Genomic DNA, 22,685 nt, shown 5'->3' with positions numbered 1-22,685 from the left:
TTCTGCAACCTCCCTGCTCCTCAACACTACCTGCCCCTCTACCTATCTTTGTATTGTCCACAAACTAGACCACAGAGCCATCAATTCCTTCATCCAAATCTTTGACATACAATGTAAAAAGAAGCGGTCCCAACACTGACCCCTGCGGAGCACCATTTGTCACTGGCAGCCAATTGGAAAAGGCTCCTTTTATTCCCACTTTTTGCTTCCTGTCAATCAGCCAATGCTCTATCCATGCTAGGACCTTTCCTGTAATACCATGGGCTTTCTCCTTGCTAAGCAGCCTCATGCCTTTTTACCTTGTCAAAGGCCTTCTGAAAATCCAAGTTCAGTACACAACATCCACCGATTCTCTTTTATCTAACCTGCTTATAATTTCCTCAAAGAATTCCAGCAGATTTGTCAGGCAAGATTTTCCTTGAAGGAGCCATGCTGATTTTGACCTGTTTTATCATGTGCCTCCAAGTACTCCGAAACCACATCCTTAACAAACAACTCCAACATCTTCCCAAGCACTGAGATCAGGCTAACTGGCCTATAGTTTCCTTTCTTCTGCCTCTCTCCCTTCTCGAAGAGTGGAGTGACATTTGCAATTTTCCAGTCCTCCGGAACCAATGCAGGATCTAGTGATTCTTGTAAGATCATTACTAATGCTTCCACAATCTCTTCAGCCACCTCTTTCAGAAGCCTGGGGTGTAGACCAACTGATCCAGGTGACATATTTAACTTCAGACCTTTCAGCTTCCCAAACACCTTTTCCCGAGTAATAGCAACTGCACTCACTTCTGGCCCCGGCACTCTCAAATGTCCTGCATACTGCCAGTGATTTTCACCGTGAAGACTGATGCAAAATACTTATTCAGTTCATCCGTTTTCTTGTCCCCTATTACTACTCCAGCGTCATTTTCCAGCAGTCCAATATCTACTCCTTTACTCTTTACATAGCTGAAAAAACTTTTAATAATAATAATAGCAACAATAATTATAATCTCTTAATTGATCCCAACCGGGAAATTCTTTCTTACAGCAGCAAAATTTAAAAACACATTTAGCAGTGTGTTTTTAACTAATAATAAAGTACAGAATAATAATGTACACCATAATAATTTACCAATGTGCAATAATGTACAATAATTTTGATATCCTCTTTTATATTATTCGTTAGCTTACATTCATATTTCATCTTTTCCCTTCTTATGGTTTTTTTTAGTTGCCTTTCGTTAGCTTTTAAAAATTTCCAAATCCTCTAACTTACCACTAATTTTTGCTCAATTATATGTCCTCTCTTTTGCTTCTATCTTTGCTTTGACTTCTCTTGTTAGTCACGGTTGTGTCATCCTACATTTAGAATACTACTAATTCTTTGGGATGCATGGAAAACTCTTAGGGAAAAAAGACAAGAAGTTTAAGTGAATAAAAAGTAAAAATAGAAAAGAAATTGATGCTTCTTTTACATTTTGTGTTTAATCTTTTCCCACATAATTTTGTAAGAGCCAATTTTATGCAATATTTTGCGATTTCCGTTAGGGCTTATTTCTGTAACCTATATGACCATAACATGGAGGTTGCCTTTCTCCAAAAGTACCTCACAGCCAATGAGCTGCTTGTCGTCACTGTTGTAATGCAGGAACTAATAGTTATACAGCAAGATCCCACTGACAGCAATATTACAGGTAACCGACTGAAATGAATGAATTCTCTGAACAGACTATGTGTTAAACAGTATGTGCTAGTCTAGAAACACAACCTCACAAACAAAATAGCACAGAAGCAGGAGCTATTCAGCAATCTCATAGCTAAAACAGCTGGCTGTCTTAATATATATCATATGAAATGGTCAGTTGAAATGAGCAAAAAATGTGTTTTGTTTGGCAGTGCCAATGAAATTAAAATGGGATTGAATTGGAATCTGATTGACAGATGGCAGATCTAAAGTGAAGGAGTGTTGGGAAACAGGCAACCCAGAACTTTTTTAAAAATGGAAAATCCTGGAAAAGCTCAGCAGGTCAGGCAGCATCTGTGGAAAGATAAACCATTAATGTTTTGGTTCTGCAACCGCTTGTCAGATTTGGAAAGGAAGCAATTTGTCGAGAATTTATTTTGTGGCTTATCGTGGTTCTTGGAAACATCCTACACTCATTTGCAACAGCAGCCGCCATTTTTCCCCTGAACAACAAGTCCCATCAGCAGTGCAAGACTGGTCAACATGTTTATGTGCTCTTGGTTGGGGGCAAGGATGTTGTCCTGAGCAGTAACAAAGAGGCAAATTCAATTTTCCACATTCTCCGCTCACCAAGCTTTGTGCAGGAGGACACTGCAGTGTAGAGACAAATGGAAAACATAGGATGGCAGAAGACTTCAGTGCAAAGTTTTTGTGCAGTAGAAGCAAGGACTCGTTCCAGCAGAGGGTGAATTTTGTTTAAAATTTATAGACAAGCAAAGTTATTCACATTTGTATAAAATGCAATGCAGACTTGAACTAATCCTACCATATGGCCTGACTCATTGGCTTGATGATAAGATCAAAAAAGCAAGGAAAGGGAATTTTACAACAGGCAAACAGAAAGTAATCGTCCATTGGTGTGAGTAGGGAGAACAGATGATGCTGGAACTGTATTAATAAAAGGTATCCACTGAGCTGCTTTTGGGTCTTTAATCAAATCTGCTTAATAACAAACATTTACATTTTGATTGTAATTCTTCATTTATAGATCATGTGGATTTGTTCCCTGAACTCTGGGCAAATTCAGAGTTAACCATATTACTGGGTCTGGAGTCACAGGTAATCCAGAACAGGTGAGGACAGCAAATTTCCTTTGAGCAGGATTTAAGGGCTGAAGTGCCAATAACTCCCCTGTGCTTCTTGCTCGTAGGGGTCTTTAACATTTATCTGGGAAAGCAGATGGAGCTCTTGATTTAACATCTCAAGCAAGAGACATTCCCACTGCCTTGCTCCCACACACAAGAGTAGCACCCACGATTTTCTGATTACGAGGAAGGAGTATCCTGTACTAGAGCATTACGATCATAGCTTGCACAATGGCAGAAAGGATGAATCCAACTCCAGATTTCCACCTCTGATTTCTTTTTTGCACCAATACTTGCATGATTTATGTACAAATAATACAAATAGTTTTGTTTCGGCTGCTGTGCATTTCTCGCTCCCCTTGAAAGAGCAAGAGATTTCACTGGGCGAAAGGATTTATGATTGATTTTTAACTGCTTTTGCTTGCAGTATCAGTTTGTGTTGAATAGAAAAGGGCCCGAGAGGACAAAGCTTCAAGGAGGAGGAGAAACAGGAAGATGAAGAGGTGGTGGTAATATCAGAAGATTGAAATAACTGAATGAGAATCAACTGAATGGACAAGTAACTTCAAAATACACAAATAATAAAACAGACTGAAGATAAAAGGTGAAAATCCGCACCTACTATGCATTGATTATTAGCTTATTGAAGTTTATTGATTACAGCACAATGTTCAACAGCATCACCCCCTCAGTACTAACCAACAAGCTCCAAAACCTAGGCCTCTGTATCTCCCTCTGCAACTGGATCCTTAACTTCCTCACTGGGAGATCACAGTCTGTGCTGATTGGAAATAACAACTCTTCGGCGCTGACAATCAACATGGGCGCACCTCAGGGATGCGTACTTAGCCCACAGCTCTACTCTCTCTACACGCATGACTATGTGGCTATCCACAGCTCAAATGCTATCTATAAATGTGTTGGGAGAATTTCAGATGGTGACGAGGTGGGGTACAGAAGTGAGACTGGGCAGCTGGTTGAGTGGTGTTGCAACAACAACCTTGTACTTAACATCAGTAAGACCAAAGAACTGACTGTGGACTGACTTCAGGAAGGGGAAGTGGAGGGAACACATCCCAGTCCTCATTGAGGCTTCAGCAGTGGAAAGGGTGAGCAGTTTCAATTCCTTGGGTGTCAACATCCCCGAGGATCTACCCTGGGCCCAACATATTGATGCAATTACAAAGAAAGCACAACAACACCTATGAGTATAACATTATGAGGTTGAGGAGATTTGGTATGTCACCATCACTGTCTGGTATGGAGGGGCCACTGCACAGAACCAGAAAAAGCTGCAGGAAGTTGCAAACTCAGCCTTCTCCATCGACGGCACCCGCCTCCTCAGCGTCAAGAACAGCTTCAAAAGGCAATACCTCAAAAACGCAGCATTCATCATTAATTACCCAAGACGTGCCCTCTTCTCATTACTACCATTAGGGAGTCTGGAGACACACCCACAACATTTTATTAATGGCTTCCTCCGTTCTGCCATCAGATTTCTGAATGGATAGTGAACCCATGTACACTACCTCACTATCTATCTATCTATCTATATATATATATATATATATATATATACACACACATACATTTCTTTTTGTAATTTATAGTTTTATTCCACTGTACTGCTGCTGCAAAACAGAACCTCAGCCAGTGAACCAGAGATGTTAAATCCAATTCGGATTCATTGGCCTTACAGGGAGTGGCTGCTCACGACTGATGAGGTAAGAACACTAAACTTACGTCCATACATTATTTCCCAATGGAAGGCTAACTTGGTGGGGCAGCAGGTAGAGCTGCTCCAGAGACCCAGGTTCAAGCCTGGACTCTGGCATTGTCTGTGTGGAGTTTACACTTTCTCCCTGTGACCACGTGGATTTCCCTCCCACATCAGCGGAGCCGGTCAGGTCTCTCCATCACTTGCAGTTCTGCAGCACTTATCACAATGCGCCGCAGTCACAGTTTGGGCACGTTGCAACACTGCAAATATGCCAGCCCAGTTGTGCACAGCAAGCTCCCACAAAAGTAATGTGACAATGACGACGTCACCTTGAGTTTTATTTCCCCCCCCCGCCCCCAAGAAGTGTTGCGAAAATAGATATTGATAAAATCAGTGGGGGACTCTGCTGCTGCCTTGGACCAGGCCTTGGCTTAATGTTTCAGTCTCCCACAGTGCAGCTTTCTCTCACCACTGCAGCTGAAATGCTTGAAATCGCTGAAGTGCATTTTGAATCCTCCCTTGCATCAAGAGTCCAGTGCTTGCCCACTGAAACACAGGGAAAACAGGCCTCAAGGGGATCACTACACTTTCCTAAATAGCAGCTATAATTTTCTGGGGACATGAGAAGATGCTCACGGGGTCCATTGAGTGGGACAGTGGAACATGAGCCTCACAGTCGCCCCCTTTAGTGGGGCCAACTTGCAAAACTACTCAGAGTGCAGAGGAAGATTACAGCTCTCACTAAGTCACAACATCTCAAAAAAAAGCAGCAATCCTGCAGACAGTTGGTAGAACTTCACTGCTTGGTTAACTACTGGGATTGATTTCACACACATAGCTTACATGGAAATATACACTTGTTCTATAGCCGTTATCTTACCTCTTTATTACTGGGAGAAGTTGCTGTCGTTCATTCCATTGAATAGGCCTTGTACTGTGAGTAAATTGCTTCTGTTGAATAATCACTTATTTGCACTGTTTGGGTTATTAGATATTGTCAATAAATATTCTGAACTCTGGGAATAAAATATTAACAACTCTCAGTCAACTCCCATTAAATTCCAGATGTATTGCAAGAAAAGGGATTTGTAGGCATACTAGTATAGATGTCCTCTCCATTATCTTCCACCCTCAAGTAAACCACACAATCAGCCATAGAACCAGGCAGCACACAGAGAGACTCGCCAAATCCATTCCAACCTTTAACCACCCACTTGCACTAGCCCACAATCCTATCAAGTCACAAACAAGAGAAAATCTGCAGGTGCTGGAAATCCGAGCAACACACACGAAATGCTGGAGGAACTCAGCAGTCCAGGCAGCATCTATAGGAAAAAGTACAGTCGACATTTCAGTCCTGCCAAGTGGTTTTGGCCTGGCCTGTGGAGTTCCTCCAGCATTTTGTGTGTGCTGATCCTATCAAGTCCCCAGGATTCTACCACCCACCTACCACGTAGGCAAAATTTGCAGCAGCCAATTACCTTCCCAGCCCACATGTCCAATGTTGGCAGAGAGCTCAAAATCATTTAGAGGTTTAATCAAGACATTTAATTCAAAAGCGTGTTAAATTGCAACAGCCATCTAGATTTTCCTTTTAGATTCCAAAGAATTTCAAGTTATTACCTGAAGCAGAAACTCAAGTTTACCAAAATGGCCCCTTTCCCAGCAAAAAAGATGCTTCAAAAATTAGTTTCTTTGTGATAAGAAGCGTGCCTGGTCCTCAACAGTTTGTTTCAATAAGCAAAATATTGAAGTAAGACGTTGGTAATCTAAATAAAAAAGAGAAGGTGCTGGAAATGCTCAGTTGGTCAGGCAGCAAGCAGACGTTGCCTAGACGGGCTGAGCGCTTACAGCACTTTCTGCTTTTACATCAAGTTGCGATAATTATGTCACAGTACAGTACTGTAAAAGAGACTTCAGCTGCATTCCCAACCGACTCTGGAAGATTCTGCACAAGTAATCACTTTCAGGAGGCAAGTTTAAAAAAAGATTAATGCCATGTTCCTTGTCCTTGTCATGAAGAAGATGCAATTCCAACGCTGGCTGGGATCTTTTGTGAAGGTTGCACAGCCTCAAGCAAAATTCTATTTCTTTGACTGCCTTAGGTTGTGGTTCACTTTACCCCAGTCCCCTAAGCCTTCCCAGAAAAGGTAAAAATGATTTGTATTTTGTCAGATTTCGAGCTGCTTGTGCGACAGCGCAGTGAGCCAGTGTGTGTGCACGGACATTTCTTTGACACACAAGGACAGAAAATGATGTTCCCATAAAAGACCATTTGTGGTGCTTGTCAGTAAATAAACCCAGTGCAAAGCTATTCGGCTTCAAATCCTTGTGTGCACTAAGTTAAATCAATCTCGGAGGGGCCTTTCCACACTCCAAGGTCAACAGGCCTCTTACAAAGTCTCTGTATTTGTTGACCTACCAGCAGTTTATTTCTGTTTGTGCAGAAGCTATTCCTTCAACAATGGTGGCAATAATTAGCTAGCCGTCTATCACCAGACCAGCTGAAAACCCTCAGAGTGTGTCAGTGTTTGCAAGTGTTTCTTCACACAACACACAGTTACTGCCCCTCACTGTGCAAATTTATGTCAAGATAACCAACAATTCAAGGCACCAAAGAGGTGCCAGACATCACAATTGTTATCTTCAAGGGAGGGAGATAATAGGGAAGGGTGGAGTTTTAAATTACAATTTTATGGAGTAAGCTATGCTTTTGTTAAATCGTGTCAATTGTAGTCAATCTTTCATAACAATAGAAAATACGCAAATACTGGAAATCTATAATAATAAAGTGCTCGAGACAGGCAAGAGAAACAGAGTTAATGTTTCAGATCAAGCTCAAAGTAAATTTATTATCAAAGTTCATATACGTCACCATATTCAACCCTGAGATTCATTTTCTTGCAGGCATACTCAGAAAATTGAAGAAACGTAATAGAATCAATGAAAGACCCCACCCAACAGGACGGACAGACAGCCAATGTGCAATATAAAAGAAAAATAAAGAAATAATAGTAATAAATAAATAAGCAATAAATATTGAGAACATGAGATTAAGAGTCATTGAAAATGAGTCCATGAGCTGTGGGAACATTTCAGTGATGGGGTAAGTGAAGTTATCCTCTCTGGTTCAAGAGCCAGATGGTTGAGGGGTAATTACTGTTCCTGAACCTGGTGGTGTGGGTCCTGAGGCTCCTGTGCCTTCTTCCTGAGGGCAGCAGCGAGAAGAGAACAGGACCTGGGTGGTAGGCGTCCCTGATGATGGATGCTGCTTTCTTGTGACAGCGCCACTAGTGGTGGGGAGGACTTTACCTGTGATGGACTGGGCCATATCCGCTTCTTTTGAAGGATTTTCCATTCAAGAGCATTGGTGTTTCCATATCAGACTGTGATGCAACTAGTCAATATACTCTCCACCATGCATCTATGGAAGTACGCACGAATCTATAGATCTGTTGTTAGGAACAGAATTAACGTTTCAGGTTTTCCTGCTGAGTGTTTCCAGCATTTTCTGTTTTTATTCCATTTCAAAAGTTCCAATCGCAAAATCCAAAATTCTTCCCCGATACCATCTCTGATGCTTCACGGGTACTGTCTACTCCCTTACTGTATTTCCCAAGATTCAGTTCACCATGAACCAGGCTTGGTGGCCTGACAACCAGGTACATTTAAAGCACTTTGTCGGAAGTTACCCACCATGGCCACTAAGCCTATTACTGAGGATACATCTCTTGATATGGATGGACATTGTTGAATTATCAATCCCTCAACCTTCCTTAAACTGAGAGACCTTTCCAAGACTAAATCAGATTTATTTAAGAATAAATCACATTTCTGTGGGTCTGAAGTCACATGGACGGCCAGATTCCTTTTCTAAAGGATTTGAGAGAATAAGGTGGAATCTTACATCAAACTGTTATTGCATGGTCACCAGCTTTTAATTCTAAATTTACTTAATTACAAATTTAAATTCCCCATGCAACGGGATCAATAAACTTGTTATCCAAATACTCATTGAGCAATGTAACTGTAATGCCAATGTACCTGTAAGCCAGGAAAGAAAATCGTAGCAATATAATCCCTTAATACTTTCCATGCATTTTGAATGTGAAGAAAGTGGTTGTGGATGATAAAACTTCATACAATTCACCACCTTTCCTCAAGTATACACCTCGCACATTAAAAAGGCAACAATAGAACGGACATCATGTACAACACACAGACATCTTCTACTTGTGTAGGAGGTAAAACACCATTAGAATGGAAGATTCTGTCTTCAAATAAAATTGCAGTTCTACCCAAGAGACTGAACAAAAATCAATACCAACCCCATCAAAACACAGCTTCAGCTGCTCTCAATGTCTTTTTAATATCGGCATTCAGTCGGGATATGGACATGTTTGGACCCAGTGACAATGAAAGGACAATAATATATTTTGAAGTCAGGAGCTTGACTAGGAAGGAAACCTGCCTCTCAGGTCAGCAGAAAAGATTTTTAGCTGCAGTCGACCATCACTGCAGAACTTAGGTGTCCAAGACAACAAATCATTGCAGCCACTACCCACCCTGCAAACTGCCTTTTCCAAAAGCTCCCTTCTGGAAAGTGCTATCGGGCTATTAAAGCACAAACTTCACACTGTCTTAAATGTTTCTTTCCCTAGACCGGGGGTCGGCAACCTGCGGCTCCCGAGCCATTTGTGGCTCTTTCACCTCTGTGCTGCGGCTCCCTGTGGCTTTGGGAAATAATTGGTCAGTATTTAATTAAAATGTATTTTATGTTAGTTTGTTAGCTTTTGAAATGTAATTCTAAATTTGAAGATTATGGTGATCTTGTACAATGTAAGTGTGGCGACACATTTTCTGACACATCCGAAACGGCTCTCAATTAGCCAGCATTCCGGCTAAGGGAGATTGCCTACGGGGGTTTGTGAGTACGTGTCTTTTGCAGCATCTGCGTCCATGGGGGCTGGGTTGAGGGAGGCTTAGAAGCAAGGCTGTTTAGTTCGAATAAAGTTATTCGACTGCAGTTTACTGACTGCCTGAACACACCGCTGCAACGTGTTTTTATCGCTATTAATATACGTCACCACTGCCAATACCTGACACCCGCCAGTGCGCGATTTCTTTAATTTTTCGATCCAAGGTAAGCCAACTATGGAGAATTCTAAAAAAAGAAAAGTGACTGAAGAAAACAGAACGTTTAATGATACGTGGACAGATTCATTTGCTTTCACTGTTGACGAGACTGGTTTACCGGTATGCTTAATATGCAATGAGAAACTAGCAAACAACAAAAAGTCAAATGTCGCAAGGCATTTCCAGAGTAAACACGCAGCCTTTGCTCAAAAATATCCGGATGGAGATGAGAGAAAAAAAGCCGTTTCGGAACTGATGCGGAAGGTTGATCTGAGCAAAAATCATTTCCAGAAATGGATGAAGTCAGGAAAATCAACGACATACGCCAGTTATATTGCCGCTCAGGAAATAGTCAGGCACGGGAAGCAGTTTACAGATGGTGAATATATAAAAGAATCTTTCATTAAGATTTCAGAACATCTATTCACGGACTTTAAAAACAAGAGTGAAATTGTGCAGAAAATCAGGGATATGCCCCTCTCTGCAAAGACTGTCAAAGACAGAACCATAAAAATGGCAGAAGACATCACAAGACAGCAAATTAAAGACATCAATTCAGCTGTGGCCTACTCGATTGCCTGTGACGAGTCTAAAGACAAAGGCGATATTGAACAAATAGCGTTGTTCTGCCGGTATGTAAACTCTGCCGGGCCACAGGAAGAACTGATTGAGTTGATACCTCTAAAAGACCATACACGGGGGGAGGACATCTGTGAGGCTGTCTTGAATTGTTTAAGAGCCAAAGGAATAAAGACCACCCATCTGGTGTCAGTAGCTACTGATGGGGCTCCGAATATGACGGGAACGCACAAGGGATTTGTGGCTTTACTGCAGAAGTCGCTGGACAGAAAGCTGCTGACTTTTCACTGCATCTTGCACCAAGAGGCACTGTGCGCTCAAACATTTCCTCCGGAATGCACAGAAGTAATGGATGTTGTCATTCAGATTGTCAATAAAATAATGGCAAAAAGTTTAAATCACCGTCAATTCCGTTTGTTACTGGACGAGATGGAAAGCGCATATTCTGATCTCCTGCTGCACAACAAAGTCCGGTGGCTGTCCAAAGGGGAGGTGCTGAAACACTTTGTCGCGTGTCTGGAAGAAGTGAAAACTTTCCTGGGCAGCAAAGGGCTCAACTTTCCTGAGCTGGAACAGCCAGAGTGGCTGGAAAAGCTACACTTCATGGTAGACATGACAGCGCACCTGAACACGCTGAACACAGCTCTTCAGGGGAAAGGACGCACAGCCCTGCACATGTTGGAGGATGTCTTGGCATTCGAGCGCAAGTTGACAGTGCTTGCCAGAGATTTACAGAAAGGCACTTTGTCTCACTTCCCCAATTTGAGAGAGTTCAAACAAGGTCACGACATGATAATTTCGGAGTATTTACATTCTGCAATCATCGCAATGCAAACATCGTTTGGGAAACGCTTCTGTGAGTTCAGAGAGGAAAAAAACACATTATCCTTCCCGGTCACTCCCTTAAGCATCGATCCTTCCCTACTGAATACGACTGCATTGGCAGGTGTGAGTCAACCTGATCTTGAGATGGAACTGGCCGACATAGCCGACAAAGACATATGGGTGTCCAAGTTTAGACGCTTGACAGCAGACCTTGAAGATGTTGCCCGTCAGAAGGCCGTTCTTGCTCAGAATCACAAATGGAGTGATATTGAAAACCTTCCAAATCCGGACCAACTTGTGTTTGAAACATGGAATGCTGTGCCCGACATTTATGTAAACATGAAAAAGTATGCGCTTGGAGTCCTGTCGATCTTTGGATCCACATATGTAAGTGAGCAGGTGTTCTCCAACATGAACTTTATTAAAAACAAACATCGCGCATGCTTCACAGATGACAGCTTGCGATCCTGTGTAAAGATGAAGGTGACGTCATACAGCCCTGATGTGCAGACGCTGTGCGCTGAGGTCCAGGAGCAGAAATCCCATTAACCAAGTATGATAAATATTTTAATTGCCTATTATTTTATGTATATTCATATTTTTTCATTGTTCAGTGAAATAGTCCTTTTATTTTTCAGGCTGACAGCTGGCTGATGTTATTTTTGGTTTGCTGCTGGCGGAAAATTTAAGTTCGGCGTTTTTCATAAATACAAGAAGGACTCAAATAGACATTGAATATTTTACTTAAAAGTAACTTTCAACCCAACGTCTTTTTTTCGGAGTTCAAAATGTTTTTGTTGCATGCAGAAATGTAATTTCGTTTTCTCTGCAGGAGTTCATCAATTTCATAAATGCAACACATTATAGTTTGTTTATACATAGCATAAAGGCAAAAAAAACGTTGTATGCAGTGTTATTTCATTTTAAATGTCAAACGGATTTTGCGGCTCCCAGTGTTTTCTTTTCTGTGGGAAACGGGTCCAAGTGGCTCTTTCAGTGGTAAAGGTTGCTGACCCCTGCCCTAGACAGTTAATCAGATCAACCATTCCAGTTAGATCCTCCCCCACCCCTTTCTACCTATTACCTCAGTCACTGTAAACACTTTTAACCACTTTTATAATGCTGCTTACATTGTATTTTATTCCATATCTGTACTTGAACCTTCAATTTTATTTTTATATCATTCTTTGTGGTTGTTTAATGTGGATTTTTTGTTGCATGTCATGCCAACACATCACAGCAAATTCCAAATACAAAAATTCCAAGTACATGGCGAATAAAATTGATCCTGGAGGTCGGTCACCCTTGTCCTTCTTAGTGGTTGAGAGTTGGGCGCTTCTGTTGGAGTAGCTTAGCTGGGTAACTGCAATATATTTTTAAGTTAGCTGTACTATGGCCACTATACAGTACTGTGCAAATGTTTTAGGTATATATATATAGAGGCAGAGACATCCAGCCCTGAGACACCAGCTAAGGTCATTTGATTCCAAACAATTGGCTTATGGATCATTACAGAATGTCTCTCTGATGCTTCCCACTCCCCCCCCCCCCTTTCTCAAACATGATTCCCCTCTCCCTGCCCCTTTCCTACTCTCAGTCCACAAAAGAGACCCATATCAGAAAGAAGTTTATCATCCACTCATATATGTCATGAAATTTGTTTACTTTTGTGGCAACAGTACAGAGCAATACATAAAATTATTGCAGTACAGTGCAAAAGTCTTAGACACCCTAGGTACATGTATTTGTGCCTAAGACTTTTGTACAATACTGTACACTGGTGGTGGACGGAAGGAATATTTGGGCTGGTGGATGATGTGTTGATCAAGAGAAGTTTGACTTCATCACACTCCTGACTTGTGCTTTGAAGATGGTGAAACAGCTTTGTGGTATCAGGAAGTGAGTTACTCACAACAGGATACTGAGCATCTGACCTACTCCGAGAACCTTGTACATATTTATGTAGCTGGGCTACTTGAGTTTCTTGTCAATGATGACACCCCCCCTTGCCCCCTTCCGGATATAAGACCATAAGTTATAGGAGCAGAATTAGGCCACTTGGCCCGTCGAGTCTGTTCCGCCATTTCATCATGGCTGATCCATTTCCCGCTCAGCCACAATCTCCTATCTTCCCCCCCTCTGATATCCCTTCATGCCCTGACTAATCAAGAATCTATCAACGGCCTTAAATATACCCATTGATTTGACCTCCACAGCTGCCCGTGGCAATAAATCCCACAGATTCTTCACTCTCTGGCTAAAGAAATTCCTCCTCATCTCCTTTCTGATAGGCCACCTCTCTATTCTGAGGCTGTGTCCTCTGGTCTTAGACTCTCCTGTCATAGGAAACACCCTCTCCACATCCACTCTATCAAGGCCTTTCACCATTTGATTGGTTTCAATTAGGTCAGAATCAGAATCAGGTTTACTATCACCGGCATGTGACGTGAAATTTGTTAACTTAGCAGCAGCAGTTCAATGCAACACATAATCCAGCAGAAAGAGAGAAAAAATAATAAAACATAATCATAAGCAAACAAGCGAATCAATTACACATATTGAATAGATTTTTTAAAATGTGCAAAAACAGAAATACTGTATATTAAAAAAAGTGAGGTAGTGTCCAAAGCTTCAAAGTCCATTTAGGAATCGAATGGCAGAGGGGAAGAAGCTGTTCCTGAATCACTGAGTGTGTGCCTTCGGGTTTCTGTACCTCCTACCTGATGGTAACAGTGAGAAAAGGGCATGCCCTGGGTGCTGGGGGTCCTTAATAATGGGCACTGCTTTTCTGGGACACCGCTCCTTAAAGGTCACTGTTCATTCTTCTGAATTCAAGTGAATACAGGCCCAGAGTCATCTTCATATGACAAGCCATTCTGGAATCATTCTGTGCACCTCCTTTGAACCCTCTGCAATGTCAGCACAACCTCTCTTGGACAAGGGGCCCAAAACTTAACACAATACTCCAAATGAGGCCTCACCAGTGCTTTATAAAGCCTCAACTTTATATCTTTGGTTTTATATTCCAATCCTCTCTAAATGAATGCCAACATCGCATTTGCCTTCCTCACAACCAATTTTATATTTAGAGAATCCTGCACAAGGAACTTCAAGTCCCTGTGCACCTCAGATTTTTGAATTTTCCTCTCCATTTACAAAATAGTCTACCCTTTTATTCCTTCTACCAAAGTGCATGACCATGCACTTGACACTGTATTCATCTGCCAAGTCTTTGCCCATTCTCCTAATCTAAGTCCTTCTGTAGCCTCTCTACTTCCTCAATACTACATGCCCCTTCACCCATCTTCATATCATCTCCAAGCTCTGCAACAAAGCCATTAATTCCATTATCCAAATTATTGACATACAACGTAAAAAGAATCAGTCCCAACACCGACCCCTGTGGAACACCACTAAGTCACCGGCAGCCAAAAAGAAAAGGCTCCCTTTATTCCCACTCTTTGCCTCCTGCCAATCAGCCACTGCTTTATCCATTCTACAATCTTCCCTGTAATAATCGTGGGCTCTTAACTTGTTAAGCAGCCTCATGTGTGGGCACCTTGTCAAAGGCCTTCTGAAAATCCAAATACACAACATCAACTGACTCTACTTTGTCTTTTTCTTTAACATCAGAATGTTGTAGTTTCAAATCCTACTCCGGAGATCTGTGTATTGAAAATCAAGGCTGAAATTTGAGTGTGGTACTTAGCGGCTACATTGTCATCAAGGTTCAGCCCTAGAAATTTAATGCAATGTTTATGTATGCCATCCAATTAGTATTTATCAGGGAAGCAACTGCAAGATTATTGAGCCATGTCAAATTGCTTCTGGGTTCCCCGTGCATATGACATATTTAAGCCCAGAGATGCCACAGCCAACTCAGCGGCATGTTTCAATGCCACTTTCACAAACATGAGCTGAAGGCCCGTGGCCTGTGAATTACGAGGGGGGGAAACTCAGCCCTCCCGTTGAAAGAGAGCCCTGTTTCAGTGGCAGCTGCTTCACTTGGAGTTTAGTGCCTGAATTCTCTCGCAGGCTATGTCCACTTCTAAAATGTAACTTGCTCCTTACACCTGCCCTTCTCCCAGTGTCACAGGTGCAGGCTTTACCTTCAGAACAGACATGCTCTTTATTACAACATGTGAGTTGCTCATCCTAGAACAAATGTTCCCCGATTCAAATTGAACCCTGGTCAAGCTCCTGTGCCACGACACTACTGAGTCCACCATGGTTCACTTTACCCCGCAGTTTGTGGCTCTGGCCAGTTCAGCCTGTTACAGATTTTCACTGGCTGGTACCAACCCTACAGGGACCGCCATTATCTCCCGAATACGTTCTCGTCTCCTCATCGCTCTCTGCTGTGCGGCAGAACCAAGAATTCACTTTTACCTACTATCACTTTACTATCCCTACTACACCCACCCCCGTAATATAGCAAGGGGTGTATGGGGTGTCCATGGTGGGGTAGCACCTCTGGCGAATGGGCTTATCATAGCAGCTCGCTCACCTTTGTGGTCCAAAGAGGTATTGCTACCTTTGGTGAGGGTAGCTGGCAGCCTCATACCCTGGTGAGAAAGGGACATGCCTGCCCTAGCATGTAAAGTCAGCTCTGGTGGACTAGGTGAATGCGGTCAACAATGAGGAAGGTGATACTGCAACACTCCGTGGCGAGGGAAGGGCATGACGAGGCACCGAAGGAGCCATGTTCATCCATACAACCGAGGAAAACCCCAGTTTTGATGACTAGTCATGCTACTGGATATGGACTTCCATGGCTGAGAGAGTGGAACTGACCCTGTGCAACGGCTTTTCCACTTCAGAAACTCTCTCACGCAGGTTTCGACTGTCACCATTGGGTACATCAGACAACCAATCAATTAATCACTACACAGGTGTTCCAAACAGACATGCCCTGAAGAGATGCCACCTGCTGCCCAAGGCTAATCGTGGTCCACCACCCACAGCCAAACAGCCAGAGACAGATGGGAATGACTCAGCAGCAACAGCTAAAGTCCCTGCAATCCCCACCAGCTCCTCCATCACAAACAGATGTGTCCACCAGCTCGAGGATGGCTAAACAAAGGGATTGACACACACTAAGTGTAAACACGAGAGATGCTGGAAATCCAAAATGCTGGAGGAACTCAGCAGGTCGGGCAGATCTATAGAAATGAATAAACAGTCGAAGTTTCATGCTGAGGCCCTTCTTCAGGGTTGAAAAAGGTTTAATGTGATCCTGGTGAAGCACGGCAACTACTTGCCTGTAGCTAACAAAGCAAAGAAAACCACTAAATACTTTATTAATCACACTCTTTCTGGTAAACAATCACTTCCCTTTCAGGGCTCAGCTTTTGAATCACCTGTACGACCTGGCATTTTCCCTGTGTGAAGTCTCGAAGGTGCAGGACGGCTGTGGTGAAGCATGCACAAGGGATGTTGAGGCAGCAGGACCCAGGCCCGAGGGCAGGGAGTGAGTCCTTTGCTGGAGTGGACTCAGAGGCAGCAGCACTGAGGTGAGGCGAGCGGAGGCAAAGCACGGTCAAGGTGGCAGGGCCCAGGTTTGAGCCCAAGAATGAGGAAAGGCCTGAGGTTTGACCAATTTAAGCGCTGGGCCCAATTGGAAAGGTCAGGTTGTCGGGGCTGGAGGCTGTTACGTACCCCGTAACTGGGTCACTTACCAGCAAAGATAGAGAGGTCCGTTGAACTCTGATGGTACTATTTTTAACAGTATTTATTGATAAAGATACACAAAAATAATATCAATGCAAACATACAGATAATATACGTCGTCAATACTAAATCTAAAAGCGCGGGTATAATAATAATCGATAAGGAATAGCTCTATCATTGTCTAGGGGATAATGCACTGTCCGATGGAAATATAAAAGTCACTCAAGTTCATTCAAGCTGCAGCTTTTGGTTGGAGAGAAAGACGGAGGTTTAACTTGCCCATTCCTTTTATGATGTCAATCCTTCGAGAGTTGTTGGGAGTTGATTTCCCCGTTGTTAGCTAAAAACCGTTCTCCCGTGGTAAAGGCTCACCAATTCCGGGGCAAATGGAAATGGACGCACGTGGCCTTCCCACCGGCTTTCGCTATTACGTGATCGCTAGCGTTTCTTCTGGTGCGTCTGAGGGGCTGTTCCCACAGACCCTCTTTTATCCTGACTCACAGGGTCTCAGATGTCAATCAGGTTGGGATGATGGAATCCCTCCACCAACCTCCCCCTCGGTTCGTTGCCTGGGGGCTTCGATACAGCGTACAGGATTCAATACACAATTCCGTCTCCAAGAGACAATAGCTGGTATCAATGGCTCCACCTTTCGGAGGCCAGGACACATTCCAACTCTTTGTGGACTCTGCATGTCTTTCTCTCATTTCCTGGGTCTCCTGAACTGACTTAATTCTCACAAAGGAGGGGGCTACCCAGCACCCTTCGGCCCCTCAGAGCTGTGGCACATTTGTAACACCCCCTTTCTTCAAAGCGTTTTCACCAGCGGTGAAACGAAGTAGTACAGAGTCTTACAGGATTTTAGAATCTAACACCACACCAAAGTTTTTTTTTCTACAGAGTAATACAGGTGTACATTCAATTCAGCATCTAGATAAACAGTCCACGAGCACATTATCACTTCCTTTAATATGCTGTACCTTAATATCGAACTCTTGCAGCATCATACTCCAACTCAATAACCTCCTGTTTTTATTTTTCATATTGGCCAGGAATACCAACGGGTTGTGATCTGTATAAACAACTACGGTTTTTTGCGCTGGACAAATGTACACTTCAAAATGTTGTATCGCCAAAACAAGGGCCAACAATTCCTTTTCCACGGTAGAGTAATTCCTCTGGTGTACATTGAACTTCCGAGAGAAATAGGCTACCGGGTGCTCCACTCCATCCCCTGCTTGCTGTAATAGGACCGCTCCTGCAGCCTCATCACTCGCGTCCGTCGCCAGGGAGAAGGGTGCTAACAAATCGGGTGCTTTTAACACAGGGTGATGGCACAATATGGCTTTTAACTTTTCGAAAGCGTTCTGACAAGAATGGCCCCACTCAAATTTTTCCTCCTTCCATAGGAGTTTTGTAAGTGGGAGGGCAATATCCGCAAAATTTTTACAGAATTTCCGATAGTATCCCACCATGCCCAAAACCCTCCTCAGGGCCCTTTTATTGGAGGGTACAGGGACCTCAGAAATAGCCTGTACCTTTGGTTGCACAGGAGCCAACTGCCCCTCTCCCACCACATACCCCAAGTATGTGATCGTGGCATGACCAAATTCACTCTTTGCGAGGTTTACTGTAAGTTGGGCTCTTAAACAGATCTTCTACAGCCTCCATGTGCTCCCCCCAGGTGTCACTCCAAACTACCACATCGTCAAGATAAGCCTTGGTGTGGGTTAGCCCCTTTATCACTGTGTCTATCATCCTCTGGAATGTCCCTGGTGCATTTTTCATTCTAAACAGCATAACATTGTACCCATACAATCCAGATGGGGTGACGAAGGCTGAAATCTCCCGAGCACTGTCCGTCAAAGGAACGCACCAGTACCCCTTTAACAAGTCAACTTTAGTGATGTACCTCGCCTTCCCCATTTTATCAATGTAATCATCCACCCTGGGGATAGGGTAAGCGTCTGTCTGAGTGACAGCGTTTACCTTTCTGTAATCGGTACAGAACCTTATGGTACCGTCCAGTTTTGGGACAACCACGCAAGGAGAAGCCCAGGCGGAAGAGGATTCGCGGATTATCCCAGCAGCTAGCATATGTTCAATCTCCTTTCCTACTAGCTGGCTCTTTTCGGAATTCATCCGATAAGGGGCCTGTTTTATAGGCAGTGTCGAGGTAACTATCACATCATGTTTCGTCCCAGTACACCTTTGGGGAACATCTGGGCATAAGTCTGTATGCCGGTTAATGAGCAGTGTTACCTGCTCCCGCTGTTCAGGCTCTAAGTGACTAACTTTATCCGCAAGGCTTGCTAATATAACAGAGTTCTCCAATCTGGTGGGTACGATACGTATCTTTTCAAACTGATCCGATTCCTCCTTACCACCCCCCTTTACCTCGTCGGTTTTCATGACCGCACCGACCACCGCGGGGGTGGTTTGATGGTACCCTTTCATCATGTTCACGTGAACTAACTGGGTCGGCTTTTGCCGATCAGGGGTTTCAATCACGTAATTCAGCGAGTCTATTTTCTTACTGTATATGGTCCTTGAAACCTCGCCTGCAGGGGGTGGGTAAATACCGGAAATAGGACCAAAACTCCTGCTCTCTCGTTCGGTTGTCATACCATTTTCTCATTTTTTCCTGGGAGTCTTTAAGGTTTTCTCTTGCCAAGGCGCATACCTTATGCAGCCTTTCCCGGAATTTCAGAACATAGTCAATCACACTGACTTGAACGGTCGGGCTAGACCACATCTGTTTAAGTAGGGTTAGAGGCCCCCTGGACCTGTGACCGAAAACGAGCTCAAACAGACTGAGCCCCAGAGAGCCCTGAACTGTATCCCTTACGACAAATAACAGAAGGGGTAAAGCATCATCCCAGTCTTGAACATTTTCCTGACAATAAGTTTTAATCATGGTCTTTAGTGTAGCGTGGAATCTTTCCAACGCTGCTTGGGATTCCGGATGGTATGCAGAAGCTAAAATTTGTTTGACCCCCAGCTGGGTCATCATCTGCTGAAATGCTCTGGATGTAAATGTACTCCGCTGATCCGACTGTATCTCCTTAGGCAGCCCCACTGTGGTAAAGAATTTAATGAGGGCCTTTACCACCACAGAGGTCCTAATACTTCCCAGAGGCACAGTCTCTGGAAATCGTGTAGCGGCACACATCAGGGTCATGACATACTGCCGCCCACTTGCAGTTTTAGGTAAAGGACCAGAAAATCCACAATGATTCAGGAGAAAGGCTCCTCACACGCGGGGACGGGTCGGAGGGGTGCCTTAGGGATAACTTGGTTCGGCTTACCCACCACCTGACATGTATGACACCTTTTACAATACTCAGTAATATCCTTTCTCAGGCTTGGCCAATAGAACTCTCTCATAACCCGATCTTTATTCCCAAATGCCCACCCAAGGGTCCCTTATGAGCTAAGTTCAAAATTTCGTCCCGATACACTTTCGGAACGACTACCTGATGTACCACTGCCCAGGCCTCATCGACCGGCACCGCGGAGGGTCTCCATTTTCTCATCACCACACCCTCTTTCAGGTAGTAACCCTCGGGCTCTGTCTCAATCTCCGTCTCGGAAAGAACTGACTCTCTCAATGCTACCAGCTCCTCGTCACCTTCTTGTTCTCGTACAAACTTTCTTCTTGCTAAGGGTAGATCTACCTCCTCCCGTTGACTCTCTTTTTCCTCCCTACTCTCCATTTTACCCCCCTCTAACCCCCTTTGGTACAGAGTCGGCAAAAACGTCTCGGCCAAATCAATACTGGCCTGATTTAAACTGCTCTCTGTCTCAGCTGCCTTTCTCGACATGCTGCGAGTGACCGCGCATGCAGGATAGATCTTGGAATCTGGGGCGGGGCCTCAACTCTCACAGGCTTGTTTGTCAGCTTCACGGCTTCACCCATTTTTCCACCCGCTAAGTCGTTACCAAGAAGGACGTCCACGCCTTCCCCCCGGCAATTCCGACAGTACCCCCAATTCCACTGGTCCAGATACCAGCTCACAACTCAGAATGACCCTATGCAAGGGCACCACTTCGGTCCATTTTCCTATTCCGCTCAGGGCTACCTCTCCCGTCTGAGGACCAAAATCTAGCACAGGCATGGGCAAACTACGGCCCGCAGGCCATATGCAGCCCGTTAAGCTTTTTAATCCGGCCCGCAGAACTTGACGAAATTATATTAATAAACCTTGTTAACGTTTTTCCCCGCAATTCTGGCGTTTTCCCAATAGATGACGCACTCTATATACATTGACCTTTGTTGAGGTGCAGCGTATTACTCCACATTTGCGCTTTACTCTGTGACCTTGTGGCGACCCATTTCCTGGCACATCCGAACCGGCTCACAATTAGCCAGCGTTCCGGCTAAGGGAGATAGCCTACGGGGAATTTGCGAGCACAGAGCTTTGGAGCCTCTGCGCCACGGGGGGCAGGTTGTACAATCTAAAAACGTTGTGGCGACCCATTTCCTGGCACATCCGAACCGGCTCACAATTAGCCAGCATTCCGGCTAAGGGAGATAGCCTGCGGGGATTTGCGAGCACAGAGCTCCGCATATTGGCACGCTCTCACTGTTCTGTCATTGTGCGGGTCGTTGTTGAGTTTTGGCACAGGGGACAATTGAATAAGAAGGAGCAGGACAAGTAGACCTGCATCTCCTACCGTTTTTGAAATAAAGACAGTCAGGAGGAGAGTGATGATGATAATATCTTGAAGGATAACAGAATTTTCAGTGCTTTAAAATAATAACTGTTACTATTAAAAAAAGCTGTATTTTATTCATTTAATTTTCAGTGTTTTAAAAGACATTTCAATAATAGCTAAGTACCATGGGACTTCAAAGACAGATATTTTGTTGTAATGCATTTGTTCATTTTCAATTGAAATTAAAGCACATGTTTTCTACATATCCCATGATATTTTATTTTCTCTTATGAGGTGTATTACCAAAACACTCCGTCCATCTGCTCCTGGTCTGGCCCCCCTGTCAAATTTTAGAACCCTTTGTGGCCCTCGTCAAAAAGTTTGCCCACCCCTGATCTAGCACCTTACTGCTAATCAATAACAGCTCAGCCCCCGTGTCTCTCCAGATCCGTACTGGAACTGGTGTGTCTTCCTCTCTCACAGACATGGTTCCTTTTGAACTAAACGTCTCACGCCCCTCATGTACTCCATTACCGGGGGCCCTCTCATCGATTTTCTGATCGACACAATACAGCCTATAGGTATAGCTGCTTTCCCTTTTCCTGGCTCCTTCCTCGGAGCGGGGCATTTAGATGCAATATGACCCACCTTTCCACAACTAAAACAGGTCAAGCCAGGAAATCTCCAGGCTACTGGCCTCTTCTCCTCAATTTTACCGCTAGCTCCCGGCTGAGTTTCTCCCTCAGCCGGCGGGCTTTCTCTACCGTTCCTACAGTCTCCCGGGTAACTTTTATTCAAGGAAAACTTTGACTTGTGGGTTAGGGCATATTCATCTGGGAACCTACCATTCTGAGATGGGCTTATTCGGCTTCTCATTCAAATACATCCGGATATCCTCCAAAACACAACCTTTAAATTCCTCGATCAGAATTAATTCCCTGAGACGCCAAAAATCTTCCACTCTCTCTGCTGTGCACCAACGGTCCAAGAGCACACCCTTCTCATAGGCAAACTCGGTATACGTCTGATTCCACCCTTTCTTTAAATTTCTGAACTTTTGTCTATACGCTTCAGGTACTAACTCATAACTCCGGAGAATGGCAGCCTTTACTTTGTCATAACTCTCCTCCTCCATGGACAACGCCGCATATGCCCGTTGTGCCTTCCCTTTTAACACACTTTGTAACAACGCCACCCACTGTGCTCTGGGCCACTTCTGATTCACTGCCACCTTTTCAAAAAGCAAGAAATAACTATCAACATCCGTCTCCTCGAACGGAGGTACTAA

At 43.8% G+C, this 22,685-nt stretch overlaps 2 protein-coding genes across 2 annotated transcripts in view; one reads left to right on the top strand and one right to left on the bottom strand.

Annotated features, from left to right (window-relative positions):
• Positions 1 to 22,685, bottom strand: part of asic1b (acid-sensing (proton-gated) ion channel 1b) — an 878,352-nt gene that overhangs the window by 728,304 nt on the left and 127,363 nt on the right. The window lies entirely within an intron of this gene.
• On the top strand, positions 9,719 to 11,957 carry LOC132384671 (general transcription factor II-I repeat domain-containing protein 2A-like). Its single transcript, XM_059956011.1, has 2 exons — positions 9,719 to 11,621; positions 11,707 to 11,957. Exon 1 carries the CDS (start codon positions 9,920 to 9,922, stop codon positions 11,615 to 11,617), a length of 1,698 nt encoding a protein of 565 aa, XP_059811994.1. The 5' UTR covers positions 9,719 to 9,919; the 3' UTR covers positions 11,618 to 11,621; positions 11,707 to 11,957.

Source organism: Hypanus sabinus, chromosome X1, assembly GCF_030144855.1.
Source record: "Hypanus sabinus isolate sHypSab1 chromosome X1, sHypSab1.hap1, whole genome shotgun sequence".
NCBI classification, from domain to species: domain Eukaryota; kingdom Metazoa; phylum Chordata; class Chondrichthyes; order Myliobatiformes; family Dasyatidae; genus Hypanus; species Hypanus sabinus.
Note: the sequence above shows the minus strand (reverse complement) of the source record. Positions and strands in the feature narration are given on the sequence as shown.

Excerpts from the sequence above, each read along its gene's own strand:
- LOC132384671 (XM_059956011.1), top strand. The coding sequence starts at position 9,920 with ATGCGGAAGGTTGATCTGAGCAAAAATCATTTCCAGAAATGGATGAAG.